General features: G+C 32.3%; 1 protein-coding gene across 1 annotated transcript; it reads right to left on the reverse strand.

The window, feature by feature from the left end:
* Window positions 1–12,611: 12,611 nt before the first annotated feature.
* On the reverse strand, window positions 12,612–18,061 carry LOC143047750 (trypsin beta-like). Its single transcript, XM_076220984.1, has 7 exons — window positions 17,946–18,061; window positions 17,135–17,205; window positions 16,417–16,580; window positions 15,579–15,657; window positions 14,377–14,554; window positions 13,793–13,929; window positions 12,612–12,793 (listed from the first exon to the last, which is right to left on the reverse strand). The coding sequence occupies exons 1-7, from the start codon at window positions 17,983–17,985 to the stop codon at window positions 12,641–12,643; spliced, it is 822 nt and encodes a 273-aa protein (XP_076077099.1). The 5' UTR covers window positions 17,986–18,061; the 3' UTR covers window positions 12,612–12,640.
* Between the last annotated feature and the right edge of the window lie 304 nt (window positions 18,062–18,365).

Raw genomic sequence — 18,365 nt, forward strand, 5'->3', positions numbered from 1 at the left:
ACTTATAAAATAAATTCAAGTAAAACAGAATATACATTTGAAATTTATTGAACAATAAAGAACAATAATTAAAAGCAAAGAACGTTTTTCTTTAGAAAACTGTGATCACAAAGTTTCAGAAATATTTTCGTCGCTACATGTCTTACAGCAGTATGATTACAAAAAAGAAGATATGGTATGATTGTCAAAGAGACAACTCTTCACAAGAGGACAAATGACACAGAAAGTAACAACTACAGGTCACAGTACGGCCTTCAACAATGTACAAAGTCCATGTCGTATAGTCCTGACGCTGTTTGATAGTTTCATGCATTTTCTCAATGACATTAAACAGATCACTGGTTCATCTATACTTTTTATGAACAAATCCTTTACAATTTTGATAATTCCCCTCCCCTCTTCTTTGTTAAGCATGCAAGAAATTAATAACATGTACAAAATCGCAACTTGTACACGACATATATATACTAGTACATCAATGTGAATGATTTTTTTCTCTCTATTTCTATATAATCATGACAATTTATTAATCTAATGAAAAATTAGTATGTTTTAATAATTGTTTATTTTGCTTATTATGTTATGAATAAGTATATTACGGAGCCCCGATAGGGACATGCAAAGAAAAAAAATATATTGTGCGCACAAAATAATATATTGTGCGCACAACTTAAATATATTGTGCGCACAAAATATTATATTGTGCGCACAAAATAATATATTGTGCGCACAATTTAAATATTTTGTGCGCACAACTTAAATATATTGTGCGCACAAAATATTATATTGTGCGCATAATTTAAATATTTTGTGCGCACAACTTAAATATATTGTGCGCATAATATAATATACTGTGCGCACAAAACTAATATGGTGTGCGCACAAAAACAGTTTTCACTTGACCATGACCTCATTTTATGGATCATTGAACAAGGTTAAGTGATCATGGTTGAAACCTCAGATACCAAATTCAATAGTTCTTCTATATTTGACTGTATGGAACGAGTTTAATGTCTAAATGTCCACTCGACAGATGTCATCTGACATTGACCTCATTTTCAGGGTTAAGTGGTCCGGCAAAGTAAAATTTTGTGTTTTGGTGTAATTCTCGGATACTTTACGCCTTTAGTTAGATAAATTTAATGTTTGGAATGTTTGAATGGTGTAATTGTCTATCTTGCAGTAATTATAACCTGACCATGGGTCATTGGTTTATGTTATTTGAATCTTGTTTGGTCAGTTTTTCAGATACTATGAGGAATATGTGAATTATATTTGTTTTATGGAATGGTTGGGATGTATATGTTACAGGGAATTTGTAAAATCAGGGATTTTGTAAAATCACTGGACTAATCAGTGATTGTGTAAAATCACTAACAGTTTCAGTGGTTTTGTAAAATCCCTGAAATTGTTAGGGATTTTACAAAATCACTGAAAATAGAGCTAGGGATTTTGTAAAATCCCTGATTACAATAAAGTATAACATGCTATTAGAAATGTGTTTTTTCTTAATATAAAGATTGACCAAATGAATGATCACTAATGATTTAGAAATATATTTGTTTAATAAACACTATGAGCTAGAACTTGTGTATAATGATAATGACTAAAAGGCATATAAACGGGTATTTAGACCACTCTGAATTTGCTTATTTTTGTAAGACAAATTTGGGTGACATTCCTACCACTATAAGCTATTGATAAGAACTTCATACCTTCATTTATCAACAACATATTTACTTTATTTGGATTAAAAGAGTTGAGAAATTTTAGAAACTTATTCAAAGTTATACCACTTTGTGATAAAATACATGTGTCTGATAAATGACCAAAGTAGGTAAAACTTTGTTTATTTTTGCTTGGTTAGATTAACCTATTCATAAACATGCAAGTACAAAACGAAGTATTATTATCAATATTTTCTGTTGTCTTTTTTTATTATTATTTTGTGAATATAAATGTTATTTTGTAGGCTGCAAATTAATAATACAACACTTATTTGCTTTTTATTTATCAATTTTCATGCACAATAAGATGCTCTTGATCTGATATGCATGTAATATTTGCCACTGGATCACATACCCTAGCCCACTCAATTTCTTATACCTTACATATGTGTTTTTCTTCTCTAATGACAGCAATCAACCTAATGTTCAGTTTTTATATTTGATTTAAAAAAAATTGATAGAATTGGTTTTATTTTCTACAGTAATTATACAGAAAAACTATAATAAACAGTAACTTTCTTTCAAACACGGTAGTGATAAGAGCTTGTTTTGTCTTCTTTCTGTGGCTCATTGACAAAATATTCCCAAATTTTATCATATTTTCCCTGGTTCCATATGTTGCACTTTAATTTTACCTCAATTATTAAGGCTAGATTAACCTCAAACTTATTGAGTGTTACTGTTGTAGTCTTTTTTCACAGAAATTCTTAATAAAAATGAATGAATGTATTTTACAAATTCCCTGAATTTAATCAGTGAATCTGTAAAAAAGATCTTAATTATTTTAGGGATTTTGTAAACTCACTAGTCAAAATCAGGGATTTTATAAAATCACTAATCAGTTCAGTGATTTTACAAATTCCCTGAAATTTCAGTGATTTTACAAAATCACTGATTTCACAAATTCCCTGTAACATATATATATATTTGTCTGGTCGGTATCATTTGATTTTTACCTTATTTTCATAGTTTATTAGTCAATGTTAAATATCTTAGAGTTGGTATATTTTTCAGTTACGATAATAAAGATATAGTTTTACTGTATTTAATGTACAAAATGATTATAAGGCGAGCATGTCGTATAAGTTATTGTTTCTCAGATACATTTGGTTTTCAATGCAGCAAGAAAATTCCGCACACAAAGGCGTGCTTTAGCTGGCCAATAAACAAAAATATGCACTAGTTCAGTGATAATGGACGTCATACTAAATTTCATAAGTGTTTTTCGTTTCGCGTTTTTTATATGATTAGACCGTTGGTGTTCCCATTTGAATGGTTTTAAACTATTAATTTTGGTGGCCTTTTATATCTTGCTGTTCAGTGTGAGCCTAAGATCCGTGTTGAAGACCATCCCTTGACCTATAATGGTTTACTTTTATAAACTGTGACTTGAATGGAGAGTTGTCTCATATCACATCTTCCTTTATCTATCCAAAAATATATACAAGAAACTAAAATCAAAAATCATACAAGACCAAGAAAGGCCATAGGCTCCTGACCTTAGACAGGCACAAAAATGCGGCGGAGTTCAACATGTTTTGTGAGATCTTAACCCTCCTTTTATACCTATAGTCAATGCAGACAAAAAACCAAACATATGTATTGAACCAATACCGACAGTAAAACTCAGTTTCAAAGAAGTCCGTGTCCGATGTCAGAATAGGTAACAAATGAAACTGAACAAAATGACAATTATACATAAATTAACAAAGGACTACTAGCAGCAAATGTCATGCCAGCTCCACACCTCAATTAAAATGATTGAAAGATTATGTCTCAATCATATGAATATCAAGCACAATCCCTCCCGTTAGCGGTTGTGCATCATACCATCATAAAATATATGAGCAGAGTACAACCCGTATTTGTATGAACTATGGTGTATATGTATAGAGTTGTCTCATTGGCAATGGCATAGATCGCGATCAATCGCACCACAAGTTTTTCAATAAATGATGCCCCTAAACGGACCATATTTGGAAAAAAAGAATCATAACTGTTTCGTTTGTTTTCAAAATATTCCACTGAGGAATACATTTTCATTGACTATTTCTAAATTGCTTCGTAACATTTCAGTGTCATAATGTATACGAACAATATTCTGTAAAATTGTATAATGAAATCGATCAAAAATAGATACTATAAGTGACCTCTTGTCCTCTTTTCTATTAATCAAAAATAAACTATAACTTGACCTGAAACATTTGTTTGGCTTTTTAACTTTTTTGGTCTGAGCGTCACTGATGAGTCTTTAATGTATGTAGACGAAATGCGCGTCTGGCGTATTACATTATAATCCTGGTACCTATGATAACTATTGTACACAACTCTTAAACATTTCAAATCATAATAAGCATATACTTATCTATGTCGGGAGCTTGTTATTCATTGATTGTCGTTTATTGATGTGGTTAATATCTGTTTATCGTTTTGTTATAGCCATTTTGGGCCTTTTATAGTTTGCTGTTTGGTGTGAGCTAACGCTCGGTGATGAAGACGGTACTATAACTAATACTGTTGATTAGTCATTATTCGTTGGATACCAATATTCGTGGGTTTCGAGGGTACAGGGGAACCACGAATTAAAATGTTCAACGAAAAACAAATTTCTAAAAAGATGTATCCAGACTTTGACAGAACCACGAAATCAAATATCCACGAAAATGCAAGGTTTCCGCAATCAACAAAATTTGGTACCAACGAAAATTAAAGATTCCACAGTAATTGTTAACTTTTAATAAATTATGACTTGTAAGGAGAGCTGTCTCATTGGCATTCATATTGCATCTCAGTTTTATCTTTGTTTGATCACAACTTCATGTTGAATTTCTTAGACTGAACACACCGTCACATTCCAATAACGAACAGTAAATTTTGGGTCAAAACCGTACTTAATCAGGATCAACCATAGTCATCTTTAATAAAACAAAAAACTTGATATCTTTAGAGAAACCACATTATTCATTTAAGTTGATGACACTAAAACTTTAGCATAAACCAAAACATTTACCATAAAAAGAGACGGACGTAAAGACTTATAAATATAATGACCATCTCTATCGTCGATGAAGTATAACAAATCAAAGTCGTGAATTGAGTAACATTTCAGTCTTGTGTCAATAAACATAAACAAAATCTTGAGATTTTCAGACATAAAGTATAATGCATAAGTGCAAATAGTAGTTTTATATTTGGTACAAGAAAACAGGTACAACCATATTATGAAAGTCTCTCGCTCTATTGCCAAGTCGATCTTAAACCGTTCCAATAAGCTCGGATATTAAGTGGAGGCTTCCAACGCATCTGTTGGTTAACCAAGTTTCAGACGAAATAAACGTAGCTTCCTCAGTATTCCTGTCAGGAGTCAGGAGTCGATAAAAATGCAGTGATGATTTTTTGCTGGAGAATTTCCATGTAATCTAGCCCCATTTCAAAAGAAAACCTTATGCATTTCTCCATTCTGTCATTTTAAAAAAGGAGACATTGAAGCCCCGTACCTTGTGTAAAGGTAAAAAAATTTAACGCACAATATATTATTATGTGTGCACACTATATTTAATTTGCGCGCACAATATGTTTAAGTTGTGCGCACACTATATTCAAGTTGTGCGCACAATATATTTAAATTGTGCGCACAATATATTATTTTGTGCGCACACTATATTATTTTGTGCACACACTATATTATTTTGTGCGCACAATTTATTTAAGTTGTGCGCACAATATTTTTTTTTCTATGCATGTCCCTAGCGGGGCTCCGTAGTATATTGTATTTAATCTGCCCTTTAAATAAAAGGACACCTTGATTGGTTAATAAAATTATCAAGATTTATTGATAACGCCCACACATAAATGTGTTACATGAGGTCAAAGTATAACACTCAAACAATATAATGAGGCATAATGCATTCTGTACTTTTAAACGGATAGAAATAAATTTGTAGATATTTTAGAATAAAAAAGCACTTTCTTTGTAAAATTAAAGTCGTACGAATAGACTTGCGCATTACATACTAGTATGGACAATTGATGTATTGTGGATTAATAGTGTAATATCTGGGTAGATGTTGGTTTCTATAATTGCCAATAGAATCATGCTGACATAAATAATTAAACGTAAAATTTATCACCAACACATTCACGACATAAAGTACGTATTTTCCATGGTCTAGGTACATTTTGTCAAAATCTCGTCTCGATTGTAATACGTAAGCCTGATGTCCTTGTTAAATACCTTTTTTTTAATCTATGATGACTTAGATTTTCTGTTCAGATAGTCTGATCCATTTGTTTTCCTTCAAATATTCTATTGTCCTCGAGATGAATATGCTATATCGCCAAACCATTATGTAAAAACTGATAACTCAATATTCGATCAAGTTTTTTTTATCACAAAAGGCAATCTGGTTCGTAAAAAGATATCCATCCAGTGTTTTGAATTTGAAACATAATAACAGAGATTTCTTGATTCAAGCAGCAGCCTGTACTTAGCTCTACGGAGTTCATCCCTTTTTAATACTTTACACCGGTATAGATAAAAGCAACAGTGGAATACCGCTGTTCAAAGTCATAAATCGATTGAGAGAAAACAAATCCTGTTTATAACCTTATGTTTTATTCTACTATTTTTCATGCTGTTAGGCTACTGGACTTGTAGAATCCTCGGGGACAGATTGTCTTCCAGCAGAGATTTTGGTCCGGTGGTATTAATAAATAAAGGCAACAGTAGTATACCGTTGAAATCAGTCTATACCTTACTCGATTGGCAAAAGAAATTTTCTCAATTTTTCATACACCACAAATTTAGGTTCAGTATTTCTAATTTTTATACTTCTTTTGGAAAATTTCGAGTGCATCTGTTGAATTATTTTCAAATTCTCAAAATCTAACCTCGAAACCTTAAAGAATTGAGTGTATCAAAGAATCACAAAAAATAAGTTGCAAATTTATTGGAATGTTTTCGTTTTTAACCATTCGATATATAAAACGCATCGAATTTTGCACTTAGTCAATAAGTTTGTTTTTTTGTACCTTAAACAGTACCGTTATATTTAAAGATTACACATAAATAAGAAAAGTCTTCAACAACCTCGTCCATTGTGATGTAATCGTGCTGCTCTTCAAGTTTCAGGAATAATTAGATACCAGGCTAATAATTAATACGCCAGACGAGCGTCTCGTCTATATACGACTTACCAGGGACGCTCAGATCAACATAGTTATAAAAACAAACAGGTGCAAAGTTGAAGAGCATTTATGACAAAATTTTCCAGAAAAGTTGTGCCAAATACGGATAAGGTCATCTATGCCTGGGATAATCCCTGCATGCAATATCACACTAAAAAGCTTAGTGTAAATACATATCACAATGATAGAGAGTTTTTGAAAAACTACTTTAGTATTCTGTCTGTACCAAGAGCTTTATCGTGTTTCAAGTATCCACAACCTCTTGTTCTACAATGATAAAAATGAAGATGTATTATGGTTGCCAACTCTCCACAAGAGACCAAATGACACTGAAATTAACAACTATATGTCACCGTACGGCCTTCAACGATGAACAAAGCCCATACCGCATAGTCAGCTATAAAAGGCCTCTATAATGACAAATGTCAAACAATTCAAACGAGAAAACTATCGGCAAAATATATGTACAAAAATAACTCCATTTAAAAGTTCATTATAAATTGGTCCACTAAACAGAGGCATTTATGTCAATATAATTTAAATTGTCTTTATCACTTGCATTCATGATTCTAAAATATTCATGGATTGCTTCAATACAGATAGAGGGTTTGTCTTTTTTATACTCATACCATTTTTGTGGTGTCTTCCAAAATAACTTCCAGTAATTTTTCGATAATGATCCGAGTTGATCAAAACAGATTCGTAAATTGTCAATTTGTATATTGATGATTTGTACCTTGTCGATTCGTTAAATGACAATGTGTGAAACGTCATCTTTGTATTATGCTAACGATCATTATGACGACAGATGGCGCTCGGTTTCTTCTTCGGTGTACAAACCTCCTGTAAGTAGGAGCACCTCCATATAAAATATAAACCTAAGTAATTTTAATTAGTTAATTATAGCAAATGCGTCTAAAAGAAAACAAAACAAAAATTGCATGTTTACAGGATCCCAGTTTTGTTTTGTTAACTGATGTGGACTTTCGTTCAAGAACGGACTGAACTATATAAAAATGCATCCCGATTAGTTTAGTCCATCTATCCTAATTGCGAGTTTAATGAAATAGTCGTTGGTCAGCGGAATACAACGACTTGATTTTTCAGGTAAATACAATAAGGAGATGTGGTAATAAACCGAATGATTTCCAATGAGACAACTATCCACCAAAGTGAAGTTCAAATAAAGACGATGTAAGCAAGAATATGCAATCTACGGCCTTCAACAATGAGAATACCATATAGTCGGCTATATAAGGCTACATCATTACTGGAAAAATCAGGTATTAGTAATAAGCGATTTATATTGATCCTAAAATCCTATCATCGGACCATTTTTATTCTGACAGGAGGGGAAAGGACTGACATATATATATTAATATACATGCCTACTGAATAGTTCTGGTCAAGAAGCTTAAAAATTGCCGCTACCAGATTTCCTTTCTATAAAAATTTACAACCAAAAGGACCAAAATATTCACGGTTCCCTCGATCTCAACAGCTGCTTAACGCCCAGTCATCCCGATATGAACTCCACCCGGTGCCACACCTCCTTAAAGCCCGGCAACCTTACCAAATCTAATATTTTGTCGATCAACTAACCGCAATGATTCACGATGTTAATCAATAAAGCTATTTGTTTTGAAATTTGCATGTCATATAAAAATTTAAAAAAGCATTTGCAATGAATTTGTAACAATATAATCATAATATCCAATTCACAAACCATGTTGTATTCCGCCTGTCTTTTCTGTCGAACAGTCAGTCAGGATCCCTGGCTACCATTTTACTCTAAAATTACCAAATACATAACCCTGGGCCAAACCCCAAATCATGTGCAAATATTTTCATGGAGAAATAAAATTAGTTTAAGCATTTTGGAGATAATTGCCACTCTCATGCAAATGGCGAGATGGCGAGATCTTTTCTGACAAGTCAAAGGGAAAGGGCGTCATTTTGGTTCAAAGTGAGTGTATAAAAGGGGGGTTGAGATCTAAAAAAAAGTGTTTAACCCCGCTGCATTTTTGAACCTGTCCCAAGTCAGGAGCCACTGGCATTTGCAAGTCTTGTATGTTTTTTTAATTCTAGTTTCTTGTGTATAATTCGGAGTTTAGTATGACGTCCATTATCACTGAACTAGTATACATATTTGTTAAGGGGCCAGTTGAAGGAATTCTCCGGGTGCGGTAGTTTCTCTCTGCATTGCAGACCCATATTGGTGGCATTCCGCTGTTGTCTACTCTATGGTCAGGTTGTTGTATCTTTGACACATTCCCCATTTTCATTCTCAATTTTATGATAAGTGTTAAATTGGGCCCTTGGCAGCAATTCAGTGATCTTTTTGAACGAGCTTTTTTTTAATTGTCTGGTTCTATAGCACTGAGAAACCAGCCCCTGGACTACCTCGTACAGAAATATAAGCTTCTGGCTTGAGCTTTTTGTCTGTTTGTCTTGTATAGTTCAGTTTGATGAGCGTGTTTGAGACGCAACCAACTTCTCTGAATTTGTCTCCTATTATAAATCTCGCAGGTTGACGCTGTATTCTTTCAAGCGTATTGGTGTTTGAGATTTGTAATGGTCCCATACTATTGACCATATGATATCCCATTATTGATCTGACCATTGACATAAATGCGTTTTTCTTGCCTTCCGATAAACCACATCTTGAATTTCTTATCAGGAACCTTAGTGTTAATTTGCCTTCTTGGCTACGTTGGAAATATTGGTAGTCAATTTTAGGTCCTCGTTTAGTTTTCTAGTTCCTTTAGATTTTATTACAAAATAGTGCATATTCAATACAGTTTTGATATATAGTATACATTAACTAAGTGACTCATTTAAAATAATTTTTCACTTCAGTTTGTTTTTTGTAAAGTACAAATATGATATGATAAAACATTTTTTATCTTCATTACTCATGCAGAAGCCAAATATATAAAGTTTGTTCTTCCATGTACTTATTGTATTAATAGATCATTAGATAATTACATTCTTTTCTGAAATTTTCATATTGAGATTTTATTAAGTTAAGGAATAATGGGTGTCAAACCATTTCTCCCATTATACATTTAGTCCAAAATTTGCGGCCCAGGACAATATTAGTATCAATTTTTAAGCCCTATGTTATATTTCATGTATTTAGTCTTATTTTGACCCGGTTAAATATCAAGTAGAAATTTCCTGCCGAGTGACAGTAATATATTTGCGAAGCCCGTTCCACCGACACATCTATATATAACTTAATATAGGAAGTGACAAACCCCATCCCATGTTTGGTGACCAGTACATTCGTAAACAAACATGTTTATTTGAGGTCACCTCTATATAAAACCGAGTCCCTGGTATACATGCCATATAAAACAAACAAATGCATTTATCTATTTGTTTTCTTTTATATGTATGTGGTGTATATAATTGATTTGAATTACTTTGGTGTATATTCCATATGGCGGTGCAGATACTTACAGGAGACTTATACATATAAGAAGAGACCGAGCGCCATCTGTCGTCATAATGATTGTTAACATATTACAACGATGATATATTTCAGACATTGACATTTCACGCATTGACATTTAACGAATCAACAAGTTACAAATCATCAATATACAAATTGACAATTTACGAATCAACAAGTTACAAAACATCAATATACAAATAGACAATTTACGAATCGTCATGTTAAAAAACATCAATATACAAATAGACCATTTACAAATCGACATTTAACGAATCGACAAGTTACAAAACATCAATATACAAATTGACAAATCACACAGTTACAGGTTACAAATTGACAAAACACGAATTAAGAATATTGACCCCGTTGGCTGTCCATATACATGTTCATATTTCTATGATAATTTTAATGCCAAATAAGAGTTTTTACCCCAATTTCACGGTCTACTGATCACAAATAATGATACTGCGAGTAGACCAACCGTGTACTATGGAGATATTCTTGTTAAATTTGTCTTTCCAGAAAAGATTATTCTGTAACAAACTGCCTTAGGCTTATATTGGTATTATACTGCACTGAGTTTGTATTTTAATCATAGGTAGCAATACACAGTTTTTTGACACTCATCATTTCTAACAACCTTTTTCCCCTTCTTTTTAAAAAAAATAATAATACTTTATATTGTGTTATGCATGTGTATATTACTGGAAAAACATCTTCCATAAATTTAATTTCAAATAGTTAAAATGGTGAAATATAATCTTTTTTTTGTTTAACCATGGCAACAATCTGCTTTTATTTGATACATAATATTCCAAACGAATGGGATGGTGAAAATGTCATAAAAGTCTTAAAAAATGGTCTAAAAGGAGAAATTAATATCCATTACAGTGATACCTTTCATGAAACCATAGACATTTATCTAGCAAAAGGTCCAAAAAATCCCATAAAATGTAATGAAAAGGTCAAGGGTGAAATCTTTGTTGAAAAACACTACACTAATTTCTGGACCTGTGGGCGGTAAGGATGTGAAAAAAAGACAAATGGCCTATAAAACACAATTTAGATGTTTAAATTAACCCACTTGGAAGGCTTTATTATTCTTCAAATATCTCAAAAATCAATTTTATTGTACAAAACCTTGCATTTTAAAAAAAAACATTCCCAATGACAAAAAAAATAATTATAACTGTGTATTGCTACCATAGGTTTTACTATCGGTGTCTTTGATTTATGTAATGATTAAAAGACATTGTGAAAGTGGCCCTGCTTGGAAATGAATACATCGAGGAAGTCATATGTAGAAACGGGGGGAAAACTGATTTGATTGGTTTTTGTTTAGTGTTTGTGCTCGTATGCACTCGGGACTATTTGGAGCCCGACATATTGTATAGATTGTGTCGGTCTATTGTTGAAGACTTGGGAATTACTCATTTGTCTACTTGATATAAACTCTGCGTACAGGTAATCGTTATATTTACCCAAAACATTCATGCAGTCGAACATGCATTTTTTGTACACAACATATCAATATTAAATGTGGCAAATCTTCTTATCTGATTATAGCTTGGTGCTTTGAAAATTTTCTTGTTGACAGATAATTCTTAGGTTTTATAGAGATTTTTTCTCATAGAATTACAGGATTATAGAACCCGAAGGTTTTCTGTGTTTATCATTCGATTCTTAATATTAATCCCTGCCTTATTTCTTAACCAATATATGAAATAGTTCTAGGAATGGCAGGACAATTGAATTATATGCTTAGACCAGATATATAACTGCTAGATCTTTTCATACCATACATAAACAAGATTTATCCTTATACAGTTCATCGCTTACACCAATTTAATTAGTTAAAATGCTGCTTTCGATATGGTAAATCGATTAATTGTGTTTTGAAGACGCATTCGAATAAACTATCAATTTTTCCATGAAGCTAATGTATTTCAATTTTATCCAAACAATGATAAAATTTGGAACAATTACAATTTTTGATATTATAATATTACGGTTGTTTTTAGCAACCACAATTTTAATATTGATAGTTTGAAGGAAAACATTGAAACCATTCTAAATTGAACGTGCGATGTAACTATCTGTGACGCTATCAATGACAAATCATTTCGTTTAGCTCTTTCCGCGTAGCCACCTATCCCGTAAACGTGAAATATGGACCAATAAATCAATCAAAGGGTTGGCTCGCATACATTTAAATCAGAAAATAGATAAACACAAGCATACTGCATTGTTTATTCGGACATTATAATTAAGAATTTGAAGCCATCACGAAGTCCATCCAGCTTTTGTACACACCAATTCGAGTGTAAACGCTGGGACGACTTCCTGGACATCCACTCTGGCCCCAGGATGTAACACCAGCCAGTTGACCAGAACAAACCATTGGTCCTCCACTGTCTCCCTAATGATAAATAAAGATGATATAATATAATGGAGGTGTTAAAGAGTGTAGATGTATTTATAGAAGATTGCTGGCAAATGATAAAACATTATGTGAAAAAAATATTCTAACATGACGTCCTTCAAACGCTTTGAGTGCACACCCGTTGTAAAATATGAATATATTGTTTGGGCTGTTCCGATCGTACTCCCACGTCATATGCTTTTTTATGAATGAGCTAACCGACGTCTTGGAACTATGACGTCAGAATATAAGCATTTTGCGGGAAAATTCACGCTTGTGAAACCGAAAATCATCACAAACACTGAAACGTAAACAAACGATGCTACAATGTGTTATATATATATATAAGCCTTTTTTGTATACTTATAAGACATAACATTAAAGTACAATTGTCATTTAGAATAATCCAAACTTATATAAATAATCTATTGTAAATAGTTTAACCATGACATTTTTTTCAGTTTGTTCCGTATTTTACGTCAATTTAATAGTGCGTTTATTTGTGGGAACAGCAAATAATGCCTTCACTTAGAGCGCTACAATCCAAAACAATAGCCGTATCTGTCCTATTAGAATCAAAATAATTCATGGGTGCTTGAATATATCGTGATTTTTTTCACGGGTTGTCCCTTTATGTCGATATTTTACCCTTCGCTATCGCTGAGGGTAAAGTATTTGTGATAAAGTGCCAACCCGTGGTAAAATCACGATATATTCAAAGCCCCCATAAATTATTTCTTAAATATAACATCTACTCATTCTGAACACACATGTCTTATGTCTAATGTTTCTCTCTTGATATCTTTAATATTTCTCAGCGTTTTTTTTTTTTTTTTGTTAAACACGTTGAATATTGATAAATGTCAAAGCAGATAACTTTCATGCGAACAATTTATCAGTAAAGAAACAATTTAATCCACATAACAAATATGAAACGCTGTAAAACATATATACAGAAACTTAATCAGTACTCATGTAAGAATGTGCATCACTTACATTGCAAGCACCGTAACCAGTTCCTTGGAATATACAAATATGGCCGTCAAGTATGTTGTTGCCAGTCCAATAGTTTTTGCACTCACTGTTTCTTAGTACTTGCATGCTTAATGCTTTTAAATTAGTGGGTAAACCGCCTGGAAAATAAAAATTGACAATTTCATACAATAGGCGTACTAGAGAAACATTATTATAGAATGGCCATACAGATGAGTTCCACAGCTGTCTCAAAATTGGCAGTATTAAATCAATTTTATGATATACAATGTATATTTAAAGAACATTCACTAGGAGCATGTGGACCTTTTCTAAGGAACAATGGACTTATCCCACCAGTTCTGCCAGACTTTGTTTTCGAAATGTACTAACATGTTCCACAGACTTTGTTTTAGCTATATACTTACATGTTCAACAAGTTCTGCCAGAATTTGTTTTAGTAATGTACGTACATGTTCCACAAGTTTTGCAAGACTTTGTTTTAGTAATGTACGTACATGTTCCACAAGTTTTGCAAGACTTTGTTTTAGTTATTTGATTACATGTTCCACAATTTCTGCCAGATTTTGTTTTAGTTATGTACTTACATGTTCCACAAGTTCTGCCCCATCCAGTGATTTCACATGTCTGACCAGCAAACTCGTCAGGACTTCCTGTTGCCAAGGTAATGGCTGAAATACTTCCAGTTAATGACAAACTGGATGACATTTTCATCAATGCAATGTCATTTGGGAATGTTCCAGCTCCTGAGTTGTAGTTTTCGTGCTAACAAAAAAGAGTTTATAAAAGGGTTACATTTCGCTTTTTTCACAATTCCAAAATGCAATGTAATGATGCTTGTTATATACAAAATTTTGTGGGTTTTCAGTAAAAAAAAATTTCAGATTATTTTTTAAATGTTTGTACTACGATTTGTTTTACAAATCAAATATCATGTGAATATATTTCAAAGGAATGTTTTGTTACCGCAAGAGCCAGTAGGATTACTTTCTTCGACATTGGTATATCTGTATGACATTAATTTCACCTGACATATAATAGTTATCAAAGGTACCAGGATTATAATTTAGTACGCCTGACGCGCGTTTCGTCTACATAAGACTCATCAGTGACGTTCAAATCAAATATAACAATATATTAATGAACATTTACATATTATTATTTATTTACTTATTAGCTTAAGCCCAATGATTATATTCGGACCCAATTCTAAATAGTCCATCATGATATATCGTTATTTTTACGTGTTTATGTTTATGCTTCTGTGATGCCGAACACGTAATAAATGAGGAAATCAGGTTATTAGTCATTTTTTCAATGTTGGATAATTTATTTACCAGAAACCAGATTCACTGTAGTGAGTGTCGTTTATATATACTGCTTGCATGGGCAAAACTAGCTTCCTTACTTCTTCATTTTTGGTACTGAAAAGTCTTAAAGTTTAATTATATTTTGATACTTTTATGTATGTGATCAAAACTATAAACATTATTGTCGACTCTAGAAATTTAATGTAATGGTGGTGATTTATATTTAACATTAGCTTGATCTGTCCAATCTCTCAATAAAATAGCCTATAAATTATAGGAATATATTTGGATAAAGTCAACCGTGTGAAGACCGTGTATATTTCAAAGGGATAAGTAGGCATGGTTTCGTATAATGCCATAAAATCACAGTGTAACTAATGATCAACAACTGTGTTTCGGGTTGATATGTAGTTTTGTCAATACTAGACAAACACATATATTACCCTGAATCTTAAAGGAATAAATGATCAGAATATTACCGATACGATGAGCTCTATACTTCTCGTAGTCCCACCACTAGCATGAGCTGAAGATCCTGCTCGTATCCTGTAGTCCTGTCTGAATACAGAGAAAAAAAAGAAAATATGTGTTTTATTATCCATCAGCAATAAGGGAGAGCAAAATGTGGTTTTATATGACTTGTGGTGTTTTACACGTTCAAACTATATGAAAGACAATACAAAGGGACCTACAACTAATAGTCCTATAACAAAGGGTTTTGCTAAATACAAGTGGTTACTTTAGAAGGTTTGACTCTATAAATTCCAAATTGACTTCATATTTTTCTCTTTTTTATCACTGAATTAACCTCAAAGCCTGTTATGTGGATCGATGGCTACCTCAAACTAATCACGAATCGACCAATCATGAAAAACTTACCGCAACAAACTGGCCAATGAAGTCAATGTGGCGTTAAACACAAAATAATCAATTTGCTGTGCTGTACTAGTATATTAGTTTTTTTTATCTACGCAAAACGCCACAAACGATGGCTTGAATATTGTTTTTTTATTTACTTGTTAAACGATGTCAAAACAAAATAAAAAAAAACATGGAGACCGAAAAACACAAATATAAATCCTTTTTGGAAACGGTTTTAAAAAATGTCAAGAAATATTTAGTGTAAACCGATACTCAGAAATATGTTTAAAATGAAAGCGCTAAATCAGATATAGATAACAGTGCATTTGACCAACCACCAGTCCTTGCAGTCATTCAATGTTCAGTTCTTCATTACTTTAATGATATATTAGTAGATATTGATGTGGGCATTAAGGTTCAGAATTTTTGTGTTATCACAATATATCATACACTTACGGTCTAGAACTGTCGACACAATGTGCAGCCGTTACAATCCAGTCAGCATTCACAATGGCACCTCCACAAATATGGCTATTACTTCTTTGTAGGGACACTTGATGAGGGTGCTGGGAAATTGTTGTATCTTCACCACCGACGATTTTCCCTTTAACGTCATCGACCTAGAATAATAAAATATCAAAATGTATAATAATAATAATAACTATTTATGCATTAGCTTTAGGAACAATCGGAGGGTTGTCAACATATGCATACATATTATATGCCTTTCTGTCCGGACTTTATAAAATGCGGAATTATGTGCCAAATTCTTTCTCATTCTTGGGGTAATTTTAATCTATCTTTTCCATGTTTGCCCATTATACTTATTTCGTTATGTTTTAGCACCCCACTATTCTCTATTCTTGATTTTTTATTTGTATTTGTCCTTTTTAAAAACCAATTTTAAACTCCATTCCAACAGTTGCAAAGAGGAATGCCAATTATTCCTGGTTTTTTTTCCCATCATGATCAATTCTTCAAAAGACTTTCAATTTTTATATAAACAATAAAGAAAGTGACACCTTTTTTAGACTTCGACCCTCGGAGTGAACCAACTACAGGGAAAATTGTGTCTATGTCTTTATTTAAAAAAAAATAGGAGATGTTCCATGATTGCCAACGAAACAACTGTCCACAAAATTATACCCAGTTATTTACAAAAAAGAAAGCTTACCGGCCATTTGTCTCCCCTTTCTACACTTTCTATCAGCTCCTTTGCCGGTTGCCATATGTCAACAGCAGAGGCTATAATAATAAATAAAGAGTAAGAAATGCGATAGATTATTTACGACAAACCAAAAAGACACAACGCGCAATGATAATTAACAGTTTGTTGCTCATTTTTGTAAAATTAATAATATTTATAATTCATTTTATTAGAATAATACTTGATTCCAATAACAGGATATCTTTATACAATGTTAGACAAATTAATTATATATGCAACATATCACATACACCAACAAGTGGCCTTGTTCTCATTTTTCCGGAGCACCTGAGATCACCCCTAGTTTTTTGGTGGGGTTCGTGTTGTTTATTCTTTAGTTTTCTATGTTGTGTCATGTGTGCTGTTGTTTGTTTGTCTTTTTCATTTTTAGCCATGGCGTTGTCAGTTTGTTTTAGATTGATGAGTTTGACTGTCCCTTTGGTATCTTTCGTCCCTCTTTTAGACCACTTTAAACAATTAATCTTATTTTATAATTCACCAAAAATGTATTTACCCACTTCCACTAAGATACAATTATTTTTTTATTAAACTTCCAAAGGCAAAATAACGCATCCTTAATGTATTTTTTTATTTTAAAAATGTATAAATACCATCAAATATGTTTATACCAATGAATGAAATGACCTAATTTTAGAGCTTTTTGAATATATTCGGGTAACATAAACAAACATATATATGAAGCACCAACACAAATGTAATAGACTAGAGAGAATGAATAAAGAAACAATAGTTTGAACAAGTTTTATCAAAAACATACCAGCTACAATCAGTGTAAACGCAAGTACTAAGGCTCCCATCTTTCTTTTTCCTAGATGTCCGATTAGTGACAAACTTTTAAATTTTTAGCTTTTTATACATGGTGTAAAATGAAACTTGCACGTTGTGCATGACACTTGTGTATTTCTAAGTCACCAATAAACACTTAAAATTGAAATTTATAGACTCTGGACAAAAGCTTGAGATTCTTTAAATTACTGCTGAACACAGTTTATAGTTTGAATTTAGTAATTTATTGTCGGCTATCAGTTTGACGAACACGTGTTATAACATGTACTAAATATTGCTTAAAATGGTTTTAACTTGTATAAAATAAATTTAAGGAAAGCAGAATATACATTTGAAATTTATTGAATAACAAAGAACAATGATTAAAAGCAAAGAAAGTTTTTTCTTTCGG

This window comes from Mytilus galloprovincialis, chromosome 10 (assembly GCF_965363235.1).
Source record: "Mytilus galloprovincialis chromosome 10, xbMytGall1.hap1.1, whole genome shotgun sequence".
Lineage (NCBI taxonomy): Eukaryota > Metazoa > Mollusca > Bivalvia > Mytilida > Mytilidae > Mytilus > Mytilus galloprovincialis.

Coding starts and splice junctions, on each gene's coding strand:
- LOC143047750 (XM_076220984.1), bottom strand. CDS start 17,985: ATGGGAGCCTTAGTACTTGCGTTTACACTGATTGTAGCTG. Junction 15,658..16,416: donor TGTGTCGACAGTTCTAGACC/GTAAGTGTATGA, acceptor CTCTGTATTCAG/ACAGGACTACAGGATACGAG. Junction 12,794..13,792: donor CTGGTTACGGTGCTTGCAAT/GTAAGTGATGCA, acceptor ATTTATCATTAG/GGAGACAGTGGAGGACCAAT.